We start from the raw sequence: 16,403 nt of genomic DNA, 5'->3' as shown, positions 1-16,403 counted from the left end.
ACAATAAGAGCTGAAGAGCCTTAATCTGTCCTTGATTCACTGCTGTCGATAACAACTGTTATTTGTAGGATTGCCATTTTCTCATTCAGTAGCCGAGAGAGCTCTCGTTTGACGCTGAGGGCGAGTATTATCAACAGTACAGTGTGTGAAAACGAAGTGATAGTATAAGAGAAAGAAGCATGAAGACAGAGACTTCAGCAGTTTTCTAAAAAATCAAAGTTAATTTACAAAATACAAAACTTGGCAAGTTCAAGTGAATTTATTACTGCTAAAAATACTGTATATCAACACAAAAGCAATTAACATATCTAAGCTGCAACTAGGACTGGATTCCCTTGAAACCAAAAGGAGATTTCTGGCATATACCAGATACTATACTTTTTCGAAAACTCGTTTTTTTTGTTTTGTTTGTTTGTTTTGTTTTGTTTTTTTTTTTTTTTTGCACTCTTAACTAGAAGCTGGGTAACTTTCCTAACTTAATCCGTCCTTTCTCACTGAAAATTGTGTTAGACGGTCCTTTATAATCAAAAACAAAGAAGCAAAATTACTGAATGAGCCCCTATGGACGGGCTCATAAGACCCCGTTCACTAAAATATTTTTAGTGTGGGAGTTACTATTTCGGTATGATGGATAATAGTCAACAGCCAGATCTAACATCTCTTAGTTTATCGCCTTAAAAAAACGGCCTTGATCAAAGCTGCCTGTCCGCAGACCGCATAGGCGATAAGCGAAAGGTAAAACTTTGGAAACAACTAAATCAGATTCGGGGATGTAAAAAAGCGAACTAATAAAACTGAAAAATATTCTGTAACTGAACTTTGGAAGCGTAACTGACAAGGAACTAACTGTATGCGGCAGGCCTGAACAGCGCTTAATAACAATACGCAAACAGCTCAGTGTTTCGCTCTTACGCGAGTTCGTACTATTGACTACCCCGGGTGACTACCGTTGACTATTGCTGTTATTCTATAAGTTTCAACCTGTGATAATTATATTCCACAAAACCTCTAGGGCTAACCAAATTGGGTCCTTATGTTTGTATTCAAAAACTGTAAAGCGCTTTTCAATTAGGTGAAGAAATTGATCGATTTAATTCTTCCTTTTGTTGTTGTTGCATAATCGGGTAAAACAAAACTCATGCCAGTTGAATCCAATATGACCAAAAGCTGAACCCGTTTCAAGACTGAAAACAATTCCAGGAGGCTAGAATCAGTATTTAGGAGAAACGCTGTAAAGTAATTAGAAATTCTGACTGCCTTTTAGCTTCGTCCAGAGCTTCTTTTTGAAACCTTTCTTAACTGCTGGGTATTACTTATGAGTCAATGCCCCGGGTTCAGAGCCTGGCTTGAGGTACAGACTTCCCAATGATTCGTTCATTGGATCGCCGCGTCTGTTTTGATTGGACAGGGCAACCTATCATCTTTTCACTCAGTTGAAAAGCGCTTTTCTGAATTATATGAATTCTATATATTGGTGATATATAATACTGCACAGCAGTAATACGAGTAGCGTCCAAAAAAAGTCGGACTTCTGATCTGTCGAGAACAATTTAAAGGGCTCATAACTTCCGATCGTATTTCGGAGCTTTCGGTTTCGCTTCGTTACCGAGGACTCTTCTCACCGATTTTCACCGCCTGTTTCTAGGACAGAAGCCTGCGAACCTAGACGTATTTCTGGCCGTCACTTCAACGGAAATACGTCCGCACTCACAAGCTACAACGACAGAAGTTCAACATTTTACTGATGTTTGGACTTAGCTACAGTTAACAAGTAAACAGATATATGATATCTAACGCAACACCTTATCCAGCCAATGAGCTGCTAAGATGGTACTAACATGCCACCTCAACATGTTTTTTCTGTTCACACACATGAACCAGGGAAGAAACACCCCTGGAGATAAGGTAGTATGTGCCACCCAAGAAGGGTATGGTGTATGACCCCCGTTGATCTGAAAACACGTATAGATTTTGTCAGCTTATGATTGCCTAATTTTGCCCATCATGATGGTCTAAAAATGGTTAAGGTTTTTGAATCAAAATATGACATTCGAGTTCAAATTTTAAAAAAGTACATATATATATATTGCTTTGTTGCCGTTCTAACCAACGCGAAGATGACATCATTTAGGCCTACGTAAACTTCAGTCGTCGCGAAGAAATGGATGTGGAAAATGGCACGTTTTGGTCTGAAATCAGGGTATGGATTTGGAAAACCCAGGTGGCACAGCCTCACCAAAAATTCCGAAGGGCAGAACCTCCCCGGCAAAAAGAGGAAACTGAGTTACATTGTATGAACTTAAATCTAGCTGATTTTTTTTAAAAGGAAAACCAAAAATACATATGTGTCATTCCTGATTTCATCTGATTGTGCTCTCCACACAACAACTTTTATGCAACTCCTAAAAACCTGTTTGCTAGATTTTAACGCTAAAGATTCCTTGACCTAAAAGACACGCTACTTATTCTTCATAAATGCATGTTACGAATACTTAGGTTAAATAATCAAAGTACCCAAAGGCGGGAAACATACAGTGCAGTAATAATGAAACTGGCAGCATATAGCCGCCGAGGGCTAAATCACGCCTATTATAGGTGATTATAGCCAATAACACAGACCGCCAGTGCCTGAAAAGAACTTTAAAAAAATGCTGTATCGAATTTAAACATACATGCATTTGCATCGGACAAGTATGAAAATCAGATATATGGATAGAATTGTTCGTTGAGAGCATGTATCAGCAAAGAAGTTTCGGATAACTCTTCCCATTTGGTCCTTGTTCATCTAAGCCGCTTATTTAGCGCTAGAGTGTTTCTGTTTTGTCAGCTAGTCCGTTGAAAATTAATATCTAATAATGGAATGGAAGGAATACTATGACAATTGATATCATGACAAGAAAATAACGATTTAGTAGTCATACGTAATAAGCCTCGTGCAAACGTCAACGCGACGCCCAAAGCAAGTTGGATGAACATGGGTTTTTAAATCACGGTTAAAGGAGCTCTGTCACGATTAAAATAATGGGAAGTGTCAAAATATTTTTTTCGTAAAATGTAAAACACTCGAGAGTCAGCACAGTCGAATCACTCTGCAACGGCCACTTTGCAAAGATAGCGGGCCCGGTAGTACTGAAGTGACGTGGTGCGTTGTAGAGCAGTGGCCATTATGGGGACCAAGAGAGGTGAAATATGGAATGAATGTTTTTCGTAAAAGGGTAGGTCAATTTTTTGTTTTATTTATTTTTTTTTTAGTGGCATACTATCATGTAAGACAATGAAAATATGTGATGGAATACGAACCAAATGGCTCGACAAAGCAAGTAAGGCATAGTTAGCATACATTGTTTTTACATCTTCGCTTAGGGTCTCTTACGAAGAGGTTATTTTAGAAGGAAGGTGTGTATAATTGACCGGGTTATGGAGAAGTGGCTGTTGTAGAGTAAATATATGGACTGGCTGGCGAAACAAAAAAAGCTACAACTAATTAAGTACATTAGCATAGACTTAAAAGGACAATCATGGAAAGTTTATACTAAATTTTCCAATTAACTCAAAGATGCACGAATCGTGAATTAGCTCCTGTAAGTAAATTTAAAGTGACAGGCTTCTAAACCTTCCTCCTGGCTTGCTCCGCAAACGAAATGACTGGCTGATAAACTCCTTGCTTCGAGTATCATCAATCAGAATGACGATAACAACCAGGCGGAACTTGTTTCGTCTCTGGGAGTCCACTGTGGACAGTTTGTATACTGGTACACCATGCTTTGTGGGTGACTCGTAGATGGAGTCTAGATCTACTGTGAAAAAGTGCTGCAAGGAAAATTTAAGTGAAAGTTAAACGGAGGAAGATTCGGCCTGAGAAACAGCAGACATTTCGTGACTCCACCACTAGTTTCCCCGCGAAGTCTGAGAAACGAGCGTAGAAAAATTCCTTACTGACGATAACGCGGCACTTTACAAAGATCTGGGTAGTGTTTCTGATTTGTGGAAGCCAATTTTCAGGCAATCTGAAGCACTACCAAGATCTGGGCATAGTGACACGTCATCAGTATGGAATTTCTGCGCTCGTTTCTCAGACGTCATTTCGCGGGGAAACCAGTGATGGCGTCGCCAAATGTCTGCCGTTTTCTCAGGCTAAGGAACCCAAGATTGGAAGAAGAAAATTTCCCTCTTTTTGCCGTCTTTAGAGTATATGGAAACTTTTTAAGCTGCTACTAAAACTCTTCACAACGATAAAAGAAATCTCCGGAGCGGGGCCGCGCGATGGATCAAACAAATGTCTTTCATAACAGATAACTTGAATGAGCTCTGAAATGAGGTGATCCATTTTTTCCTGTTTGCATAAAGACAATTAACCTGAGTCGAAACTTCAACTTGAAGTTTGCTATTTGATTTTCAAATTTTCTCGTTACTGTAATTCAGATCATTGATATTACATCTCTTCTAGGCTTGGTTCACTAATTATGATGGGCCGTCAACCGTTTACGAAAGGAAATATTCTGCTTCGACAAAGAAAAAGCGTATAAGGCTAACAAAAACTGAGTGAGAAAAGCAAGTGTTCAACAGTAAACCACGCTGCGAATGAGAAGCAATACAAACAAACAAAAGTAGTTGTGCAGGGTTCTCTCTCCCTCTCTCTTGCCTCGAGGCACGAAAGAGAGCCCTAGGGACGAGGTTGAAGAAGAACGTGCGCGCTCACGAGTCTCAGATTTTAATCTTATTTCCAGGGTCTCCCTTCTTCCAAAATGACGAGACACCCTGGGGACGAAGTTGTCTTGATTTCTTTCTTGGTAGGATATCGATTGACCAGTATTCCTTTTTCTGAGCTGCTTCTTACTCCTACGCTTCAGCCGTATTTACGTTATTTGACAGCTGTCACGTGATCTTACGTTCGATCGCCCGTCCCGTCCACTAGTTAAGTGTTGACTGGATATGAGACCTCACACTTACCCAGGCGCATACGCGTTGCACAAGAATCTAATCACAGTGCTGACAGGGAGGCTCGGATGGCTAAAAGTTAGTTTTCAAGTCATGCCGATTAAGCGTGTATTGATGAACGTTTAGTCATTCAATTTTCTTCAAGTCTGACTTGAAGTTGTATTATATTGCTCCCCAGGAAGCCCAGGATAGCGCACTCGTGGAGTAAGTTCAATTTCCGACCGCGCCCTCGGGTCTGTCCGCTGCTTCCTCGGGTCTGGGCTCGTTCTGGCGTGGTGTCAGTTCCCGAACAGCTGCTGGTAACTGAGCCTTAGCCTCGTTCCCAGAGTCTTCTCCTACCTGTTTCTGATTGGGCCCTGGGAACAAGGTTAATTGAGCGTAGCATTGGCGATGACGCAGACAAACTAAAATTCATGAGAGCGTAAACAATTTGATGAAGTAACAACAAAATTGATAAGAGCCCAAAGAAGATGACCAAGGCATAGAAGATGGAGTGTGACGAGAGAAAACCCCGGCAGGCCTTGTTCATTACACTAAACACACCTGAAAATTAAAGAGGGCAAGAAGCATGTGCGGGGGGGGGGGGGGGGGGGGGGGGGAGGAGGGAGGGCATTATTTTTACGAGAGAGTTGACAGCACTCATCTCAGAAGCCACTGTCGCTGTTGTAGCTAAAATATCAAAAGATAAAATACTCGCTTCATCACGTTTTACTCCCGAGAAGGTCGGAAGCTTCCGCAATAGAGACATAAAATAACAGCATATGACAAATCTAACTTAATGACTAAACCACACTGAGAAAACCTAATCAATCATGCTCGCATTTTATTTTATCTAAGGTTAGGTAAACGCCCATTGCTATATTTTACTATCGTCTTCCGCTCGTGGCTAATTGGTAGCCTTTCTTCCTTTAGTGCTGTCACGTGCTTCAAGTCAGCGAACAAGATTTTGTAAGAAATCGAATCTGAATAAAAATAAATTATTCTGTTTTTAGCTTTTCTCTATTTTCCTAACAAAAACTGCTTTGAAACCACTGTTCATTTAAAACTAATGTCAATCGCCACTACTACTAAGAGAATTGAAGGCAATGTTACACGAGACGATTTGCAAAGATTTTTAGCCGTTGGAACAATGTTGTGACTACTCGAGGAAATGTCAAAACAATATTGCAACGCTGTGTCAGGCTGTGTTACGCTGAAATGTACGCTATGAATTATTCCGTGTAACAGCGCCTTTACCAACTTACAACCACGATTTTTAGGGCAACAATGTTGGAACAATATGTTGGAACAATTTGAAACACTGTTGAGTGGCAGTGTTGCGCTGAAAATCGTAGTTGTGGGTATGTCCCGTGTAACATTGATTAAGGTATTACAATATGTCCATTACCTGATGCGGTAGATACTTTCCTGGTTGAGACTTGAGGCTGACCCTTCCACACCTGTCCCCAACCAGGACAGCAGCATCAGGGGTCCTTTCCACGTATACTTCAATGGACTGGACTTGCGGACCTGCGGTGTACACTCGAATCTTGATTTTACCGTTCTCTACTCTCTGCCTCGACTGCCGGTTTGCACGTGACTGAGTTTTCTGATAGACAGGCTTGAGATCCGGGAACGTGACACTGATGTCGCTGTCCTCGATAGGTCGCCATGGTGACTGAGAACTACAACTGGTGGGGGACGTGGGCTCAGACTTAGTGCCTCCTTCAAATATTGAGTCTTCAACTATGTCTCCTACAAAAGGCAAGGATCATGTTTAACTTATTACTCACGGTGGCCGGGATCTAAGGAGCTCCAATTGTAAGATACTTGGAGAAAAACTTGACGGCCAAGAAGGATACCAAAAATGCTAAATACAGAATGAGGAATTGGGAATCTAACGATTTTCAATTGAAAGGATATAGCTCTGTATTATAATGAGCAACATCATGCCCCGAAATTGCTTCCGCAAAACATTGCAAGTGCACGATTAAAATAAAAACGTAAAGAACAAAGAATAACAAAGACGATGATTTTTTTTATAACTGATTTTACTCGACTTCATTTGAATCAGAGGCTTTCACCTTTAAATGCCACCGTCAACACTCAGTTTTCCTTTTCCTTTGTATACCGTTATTGATGCTTTGAGTGTAGAGGGGGAGTGGGAGGTGATAATTAGAAGAGAGCCTCTTCTTTGAAATGGGAGCTTAGTTACTACATTAAGCCTCAAGGCGCTAAATCGCAGGGAGGAGTTTATTTAAAGAGGGCGCTAATTTGAGCATTTACTGTAACAACAAACCAACTATGCGTAAGGGTCTCTCTCAAAGTCCTTTTCGTCTAAGATCTAGAAAGTTGTGGTAATTTCAAATCCTTTTTACTTCTACACCGTACATTCATTTATTTTCTCTCAATTGAAGAACGATTGGGGGCTGCGCTTATTTAATTTTTTCCGCCTCGAGAAGCCGCTTAAAAATCCGAGGATTTAAGGAACCGCACGGTTAATACTATTAAGTAAACGCACACACATGGGGTGGAGCTTGGACTTCTCTCGCGGGATTATTGCCAAGTATGCTTCATAATAAGTCTTAAAATAACATGGACTGTGAAATCATTGTGACATAACCTTAAAGTACGAATTGCTTGCTCCTGGCCATTAAAGGGCTCCCGATTCTAGTAACAACTCGAACGATGCAAAAGAAGACCGCTTTTGAATAACAGCTGCCTGCACTTCGAAGAGTGTGTCATTTTATTTACCCTACCCCACGTCGTTTCACCAGGGGTGCCTAGCTAGTTGTGGCTTAGTTTGTGGTTTCTATGTCGCAAAATGACCGTAAGCCAAAATTTCTGATTGAAGGAGATGAGGAAATAAATTGGTTTTGAATTGAGAGAAAACTTGATCAGTATTTTTTTTTTACGTTTGTGGTTCTTTGTGCTAAAAGCTCGTTAGCGTATGTCTCGTAGCAAAAGTAACTACATTACTGAGCTTAACTTACTGAGCTTACTATATTACGCACAATCTGATCGCTGGACGGTCATATTGTCCACAGTTATCGAAGGCACCTAAAGTGATGAATATCTCTATGGAATTTTTAACTACCTTCTAAATTGATTTCTTATTTTTAAACCAGAACTTTCTAAAGAAACTTGAGAATGTTAGGATATTGGACGACCACTTTTTCGAGAGATATTTCAATTAAGATAAAAAAAAAAAGAAATTCGGCCCAGATAGTTCTTTGGTCTCATCTGTCAGTCAAGTAAAAATGGATAATGGAAAACTGGTGCAATTCCGTAAATGATATGAATTCATAGCTATTGATTTTATTGTGTTTATCGTGATAGTTAACCCTCCGAGTATACATCAGTGGAGTCATTACGTATTATTCCATTTTCTTTTGGAAAGGAAATTAAAAAAAGGAAAATAGCACAATCATCAGTATATCTTAAAGTGCATTTAAAGGGGCTGTGTAACGGCAGTCCAGTTCATAAATGTCCCCTGAGCATTATTTTTGAAGCTGCAAACAGCAGAGATAAACTTTGAAAAACTGTTAGGCTGAACAGTTTTCAAAAATCCTAATTTCATTCTGTTTCAGTCTTCTTCAGTTTTGCCCATCCGTGGCATCTGTTGCATCTGTTGTGTTATTTTAACCTTCCTTTAATGTTTTAAGCGGTTATTTTTATGTTTCTTTTAATTTAACGGGCATTTTGCAATAGCCTAATTTGGCTGAATTTCGTGACACAGCTCCTTTAAGTACTTTTCGATCCATGACATGAATTGTTGCTGATCGGATGATATAAAGTGATAGACGAGGCATCAGCCAACCTTTTAATGGCTTATTATCATCATTACCGGCCCTCTCAAAACGATTCTATAGATTTCATGTTATAGAGTTTTAGCCAATTTTTAATACAGCCATTTATAATACAATTTGATCACTATTATCCATTAATTTTAATTTCAATAGTTTAAAAAGACTTCCACGATGTTGCTAAAAATAGACAAGACTGCCCGTTTTTAAACAAATCCAGTCTTGATTGAGTCGAAGCTACTTTTCGTGAAACTTCTATGAGGGACCTAACTGCAGTTGTGGTACTCGGAATAGACAAATTACAATTCAATCCGCCAAGGTACCTTGATTCTAAAATATACTTCTAAAATGGAGATGAAAAGTTGGAAAAGCAAGGATCTTTTAACGGCTTTTTTGCAAGAGATTGTTTTCAAGGAGTTGTTCCGAAATGACAAATAAGTTGAGTGATTTTCGAGAACTGAATTAACTTTTTAGAGTAAACTGAGCCCAAAATAAGTATGGGATTTAATTTCACTTCCCTCGTTCTGTCAATATGGTTAGATGTCATGCCAGTTAAAAAAAAAAAAGGAAATTCGCTGTAGTCACCTTTCATTTCAAAATTTGGAAACTCAGTCGCGGCCAGCTTTGCTTCTGATTGGATGGTAGAATTAAGCTGACCCCAGTGGGAATAATTTTGCTTTTCGCTGGTCCAGCTTCATTGTTGCCTTGAAATTCTTATGAAGTTATATAGCGTGATTTCAACTGCTTGTCACGTGACTTATAACTTCCTGTCTCGCTGAAACGCCTAATGTTTTGCGCGAGAAAATAATTCAAGGATAGGCAGTGAGGCATAAACGTTTCAAAATGCTTCCATTAAATTCAGCTTCCATTACAGTAATCCCCGCAATTCACAATTTTTCTTCCGTTCTTTTGAGCCTGAACGAACAACTTACCGGTGTAGATCTTTAGTTTTGTAATCTTCCGGTGATGAAAAAAAGGCGCATCTTGATCCCTGACCCACTACAATCTGTATATAGTTTTTGTCTTTTAACAGTCTGTTTTATCTTCCTTCCTTACGTTCGGTCTGAATAATTGAAGTTTGTTTATTAAATTTAATTTGCCGCAAACAAGCATAAGCTACGCTTTACAAAGGCATGAATTCTTCCGAAACACGTCCCTAGCGCAATCAACTTTGATGATTCTATGCTAATTAACATGCGCCATGTTTTGGGTCCTACAATTATTCCTTTTGCATTTCTTTGCATATTGCATCCGTAGAAAATTAGCTCATAACAGCTTACCTTCTAGCTTCCAAGGCAAACCTTGTGAAATTAATTGAAAAAATAATTGCAGCTTGAAATCTAAACATTCCGTCTCTCCCACGAGGCTAGATTCCGCAGTTTTCAGCGTATATTTTTCCATGTCTGTAAGATGCAAAGAAAAAGTCTGTCTCTAGTCCAACGAATGCTGCAACCAAGTCTTTCACTCCAGATTTGCTGCGATGGCAAACGTTAGTCGGAATTAATTGTTTAAAATGTCAATTTTGCAGATTTTTGCCATAAGCTTTATCTACCTTCCAAGTGTCGTTGACGTAAATACCAGCTCAAATAGTTTGTGGCTTTTTCCTTCCGTGTATTTTATGTCCATTAACTCTTCGTTTATAATTAACTCTCACATAATTCCCCAGCATCAAGTGTAGCAATTATTATTACAGCTCAGTGGAGAGCCACAGTGGGTGGGAACTATCTAACTAGATGTAGAAAAGATTATTGATTGACACCTGTGAACTGTGGACTGCTCCTTACGATTGGCTCATTTGTATAAAAAGTGAATTTTTTAGAACAAGTTTGAAAACATTGTGAGCTAAACTGATCGATCGATATGAAGTTTGTCACCATAGAAACTATTCAGGGTTTTTCCCTCTTAAGTCTTCCGTTCAAAATGACTGAAGGCTCGCAGTTTTTTTATAAACTGAGCACAACTTATGCAATGTTCAAGCAAATGCCATTCAAGGTGATCTATAGCATTTTAATATCAAAATATCAATTGGAAAATATTTTGGGTAATCGAGAATTCACCTCGGTCAAGATTTTGAACTCGCGCCCTTAGTGAAAAATAACGGCAAAATCAACAGTGGCCTTTTCATGACAGATAAACACCTCATTAATGCAACCGCGGTTACGTCACACTTTTCACGGTTCATGTAGCACATACAACACAATCTAGACTTGTGAAATAAACGGATTGAAAAGGGACTTTAAAAGTTTTTGAATAAAAGATTATTATATCTCACTAAACGAAATCTCGATTATGAAGCAAATAGATACCGACTGTTATAAGGCAAACGTGAGCCAATGAGAGAAGGATCGGGAAATAACACAGTTTGTGCTATTTTAATTACGACTTCCCGTTTCAGCAGTGTAAACAATGCTGGAGCGCTGTAAAGAGGTCTTGGGGTCAAACCTCCCTTCGTTCAGCCGAAGCCAAGAACAAAATTTGCACTCTTTGTGCATTTGAAATGGCGCGTGGATCTTTTCCTGGTACATTAAAGGATTTAACGAATTACTTCTGGTACAGATAGACTAGTAGACTCTTACATGAAAGAACGAGGTTTGCCAAACACAGGGCAAAGAAAATTGTAAAAAAAAAAAAAAAAAAAAAAAAAAAACCTATGTAATTCAAATTGAAAAGTTATGATCGAAACTAATTGTTTAGTCCTCTGACTAGCTTTTTCAGTTCAGTAATATTTTAAGCCATGATCCCTTTTTTTTTAAACTCTGGTTGATTTACTTTATGTGTCAGAAAAAAACTAGGAGTTAAAGAACTCACGGTGTATGTCACGCTCGTCCAATTTAACAAATGTACTTTGAGTCAGCGTCAGCGGGATGGCCAAGAATTGAAGCTCTTGTTAAAGGAGCTGTGTCACGAAATTCAGCCAAATTACGTAATTACAAAATGCCCGTTAAATTGAGAGAAACGTAAAAAGAACCGCTTAAAACATTAAAGGAAGGTTAAAATAACACAACAGATGCCCCGGATGGGCAAAACTGAAGAAGATTGAAATGGATTGAAATTAGGGTTTTTGAAAACTGCCAGTTTTCAGCCTAACAGTTTTTCAAAGATAATGCTCAGGAGACATTTGTTTGTCTCGAATCTCTGATTTTGTCATTTCCATGTAATTTCTTTGCTGACTTTAAGTTCCATAGCGATTGAGGGCGAGTAATTAGCAAATTAAACATAATGAACTAGACTGCCGTGACACAGCTCCTTTAAAGAAATGAGAAATGACACGATTCATGTCTGCTTTTTTTAAAAAAATATTTGTAAATACAATGTAAAACAGGAAGATGTTAAAAGTTTCAATGTCTTCTGATTTGGTGCCGCGGCGTTTATTGAAGGGGGCATTTAATCAAAAGCGACGTTTAATCGAATAAATACTGTATATGTATAGAATAAGATAGATAAACTAAATTTCAGGAAGCTGAGTGCAAAGAATCGCCGTCAAATTGAAGTTCATCTGTTAATCTCTTACCCAGACCTCTCGCGGCCAAGAGATTTTCAGTGTAAGACAGAGGGAGATCTGGGTACGAGATCGACTATAAGCTTTTTTTTTTTACCCTGTGAGAATTTTTGGCGGGGAGGGGTAAATTGTTTGATAATCCACACGCTAGTGTGGAAAGAAGCTAAGATATACGTCTCCGTACTGGGACTAATCCGTGTTTATTCAGAGCCTCATGATACTAACGTACAGAGGACTGCTGATGTGTTGTGTGGCATGGTGTTCATTTTGCTATGATTCATGAAGTTATCAACATATTCTTTTTGTCACCTATTGAAAAAATAACTTTTTCAAGTTAAAATCATACTTCAATGAAATGTGATGTTCCGCGCCATCAGTTCTGTGTTATGCGCCGGCAGCCTTCGAACAGGCTTCCGCTTGTTCGAGTCGAAGCCTGCTCGCAAGCTAATGAACTTAACTGGTTACAAAAAGACCGAAGCATGAAGTATGATTGCCAGAGAGCTAAATCTAATGATCTCTTGTCCGACTTGTTTTGAATTGTTGGTTGCTAGTCGTGCACACGGTGCTTAACTTTTCTTCCCAAAAAGCCTAATTATGTCAAAATCACACCCAACTACCAGGACCTACCAAACAGTTCCCCATTGACCATCCTTGCAGAAAGGAAAACCAATCACAGCACTTGTTCGATCAGATTATTACCGATTCTGACTTCTTCATCTAAGACGAAGTGCTGGTCTTGACTGTCAGATCACATACTGACAAAAGCACAACAACACTGACGCTAGATATTTATCGTTGTGTTGATTCCGTTAGTGCTGAATCTCTGCGACTTTCTTCCCACTCATATTTTTATTTCTAGCACGCTCGGAATCCATAAGCTTAAATTCTTATATAAATAGTGATATATTATACTGCATCAGAAATCAACCTCAGTCGCCACACATTGAAATTAAAGTTACCGAAATACCGCTTGAAAAAAGGCTCAATACCGCAATACCGTAAACCTCAATGTCTCCCCTCCTCCTCTTGTACCTCGTTGGGCAGCTCACACTGTGGTAATATATATATATATATATATATTTAGTATATACACACTCAGTGATCTTGGTAATTCAAGCAATCTGATTGGTTAGCTATCTCGGACTATGACGTTATATTCACCGCGCTAGGCGGTGAATATAAAGCCGAACAAAATCGCTGTCGTGAACTGGGTGTTTTGCCAAAGTTTCAAAGTAAAACCTTTTTGAAAATACACGAATATCCAAGTGCTGATGACTTTGAAGGCAAGAAAGGACTTCATGGTGTTTAAACAGCGTGATTTATTGTGAAGTGGTTTACTTTAGCTGACTTTTTGTACGCTCGAAGCTATGTTTACCACTTCAGAGGAAAACGAGGTCGCTTTGTCACTGTTTTGTGATTTCGGGATTTTCTCGCAAGACCAATTTTGCCTATAAATAGAAGTTAATTTATGGAGAAGAGAGGAAGGCAAATAGTTTCGAAAATTGTACGTGCCAGCAAGTTAACAAGGCAAAGAACTTTGGAGATAAACAACGCTCACCTTGATCGCAGCCGCTGTTGACAGCATTTGCAAGAAGCGACGAAGAAAACTTTCTCATTCACGGTGAGTTGACAGAAACAAATAAAGCTCTAGATACTTTTCTTCTCAGAATTAGGTAGTAATTTAAATTTTCGGCGTTTTCTTTTAAACTGTTGATGCTAAAGCTTACAAAACTCGATACAAAAGGATTAAAACTATCATTTGCCATGTTTGAAGATACTGTAAAGATCTAACTTTTGCGCATCCACTGTTTACGGCTTCGTGTTCACGCATGAATTTTCACCCGTCAATCAAACTAATCGTTTTTGAATGGTTTCCTTTCTGATTCTGTTTAGATCACTTCGTGTGAATATACTAAAACAATTATTCACCTCAGGCTCAGTTAATATTGTTGAATAATCCCCTCGACTTCGTCTCGGGGATTATTCAACAATATTAACTACGCCTTCGGCGAATAATTGTTAAATATATATATTTAGTATATACACACTCAGTGATCTTGGTAATTCAAGCAATCTGATTGGTTAGCTATCTCGGACTATGACGTTATATTCACCGCGCTAGGCGGTGAATATAAAGCCGAACAAAATCGCTGTCGTGAACTGGGTGTTTTGCCAAAGTTTCAAAGTAAAACCTTTTTGAAAATACACGAATATCCAAGTGCTGATGACTTTGAAGGCAAGAAAAGACTTCATGGTGTTTAAACAGCGTGATTTATTGTGAAGTGGTTTACTTTAGCTGACTTTTTGTACGCTCGAAGCTATGTTTACCACTTCAGAGGAAAACGAGGTCGCTTTGTCACTGTTTTGTGATTTCGGGATTTTCTCGCAAGACCAATTTTGCCTATAAATAGAAGTTAATTTATGGAGAAGAGAGGAAGGCAAATAGTTTCGAAAATTGTACGTGCCAGCAAGTTAACAAGGCAAAGAACTTTGGAGATAAACAACGCTCACCTTGATCGCAGCCGCTGTTGACAGCATTTGCAAGAAGCGACGAAGAAAACTTTCTCATTCACGGTGAGTTGACAGAAACAAATAAAGCTCTAGATACTTTTCTTCTCAGAATTGGGTAGTAATTTAAATTTTCGGCGTTTTCTTTTAAACGGTTGATGCTAAAGCTTACAAAACTCGATACAAAAGGATTAAAACTATCATTTGCCATGTTTGAAGATACTGTAAAGATCTAACTTTTGCGCATCCACTGTTTACGGCTTCGTGTTCACGCATGAATTTTCACCCGTCAATCAAACTAATCGTTTTTGAATGGTTTCCTTTCTGATTCTGTTTAGATCACTTCGTGTGAATATACTAAAACAATTATTCACCTCAGGCTCAGTTAATATTGTTGAATAATCCCCTCGACTTCGTCTCGGGGATTATTCAACAATATTAACTTCGCCTTCGGCGAATAATTGTTAAATATATATATATCAGTATATATTTTATTTTAAAAGTTAAGCAACACTGCAGCCGATTGTGAGTAGGAAAGTTACTGATACAAATTTCTTGGATTCTGACTAAAATTATACAACCTCTTCCCCAACCTCGTCCCTCATCCTCGTCCCTCGTCCCCCTTCGGGGAGGGAAAATCCCTGGGGACCAGAGATCTCATCCACACGCATCGGGATATTTTTGAAAACGGAGATTTTCTTCACCGTTTTCGAAAAAAAAAAAAAACGCTTCCACAGAGTCTTGCGGTCGCGTTTGCAGTTGGCAGTTCACGTTTGAACGGCAGGAAGCGCTTCCAGCCGTAAGTGATTTACTTCAAGGTTTTTGCCACTAAAAATTGTACAGCCTCACGTTTAAAGGCACGAAGTAGCTTTCTATATCCGACTGCGACGTGCTAGTTAGATTTTTGAAACCGAAACAATGAAATTTCACACTTTTAAGGCGATAAAACAAACACTTTGACTTGACGAAAAACAACTAGGCGGGTCAAAACAACGAACGCCTTGCTAAATTCAAAAGCCAGGCAACCTGAAACTGCAAACTTCTAACCGCAAACTGCAGTTGGACAGCCTCCTCCTCAGGCGCTGCGTTTTTCTCATCGTAGAGGCGAGCGCGAAACGCGAGTGACTGGTGATGAACTGCAGGGGACCATGGAAAGGGTACAGACGCCCGTTGTCTCCTTCCCTCCTTCCTTTGCGCGCACATTTTCATCGAGAGAGAGATGTCTGGGTACGAGGCAGGCTGTTGGAGGTTTCTCAAAGGTCTCACGATCAATATCAGGAGCTATATTCGGAGTAGGAGCCGACCCCAAGCACGGGGTCCACGCGGTTCCATCGAAATAGCCAAATGTGCTATTTTTAGAACAAACTGCGCCACCCTTGAACGTCACAAACTCGCGGGTTCCGCGCTAATTTGCGCGGCTCTCGTGTGGAATTTCGGGAGACGGGCGATCGTTTTGCAACTTTATTTGAATGCTCTCTGGACTTTCCAAGTGCTTCATATCTCGATAGGCAATGCATGCACAGTGGTAGAATGAGCCAATGTTATATAAACATTATTAGAAATACGTTTATCGCAAAAACTTCGCGAGGGGAAGATTAATAACAAAAAATATGATTAATAACAAAAACGAAAAACGAAAAAAACGAAAAAAATATACAACAAAGAAAAATATA

The 16,403-nt window shown here is 39.3% G+C and overlaps 1 protein-coding gene across 4 annotated transcripts; it reads right to left on the bottom strand.

Annotated features, from left to right (window-relative positions):
* Positions 1–240: 240 nt before the first annotated feature.
* On the bottom strand, positions 241–12,892 carry LOC140937618 (uncharacterized). 4 transcript variants are annotated; one of them, XM_073387170.1, is made up of 4 exons: positions 10,276–10,427; positions 10,004–10,198; positions 6,326–6,672; positions 241–3,810 (listed from the first exon to the last, which is right to left on the bottom strand). In XM_073387170.1, the coding sequence occupies exons 2-4, from the start codon at positions 10,122–10,124 to the stop codon at positions 3,592–3,594; spliced, it is 687 nt and encodes a 228-aa protein (XP_073243271.1). In that variant the 5' UTR covers positions 10,125–10,198; positions 10,276–10,427; the 3' UTR covers positions 241–3,591. The 4 variants fall into 4 exon arrangements, with proteins under 4 accessions (XP_073243271.1, XP_073243272.1, XP_073243270.1 ...); XM_073387171.1 differs by lacking the exons at positions 10,004–10,198; positions 10,276–10,427 and adding an exon at positions 12,850–12,892; XM_073387169.1 differs by having other exon boundaries at positions 10,004–10,417.
* Between the last annotated feature and the right edge of the window lie 3,511 nt (positions 12,893–16,403).

Source organism: Porites lutea, chromosome 5, assembly GCF_958299795.1.
Source record: "Porites lutea chromosome 5, jaPorLute2.1, whole genome shotgun sequence".
Lineage (NCBI taxonomy): Eukaryota > Metazoa > Cnidaria > Anthozoa > Scleractinia > Poritidae > Porites > Porites lutea.
This window is presented reverse-complemented; position numbering and strand designations above follow the sequence as displayed.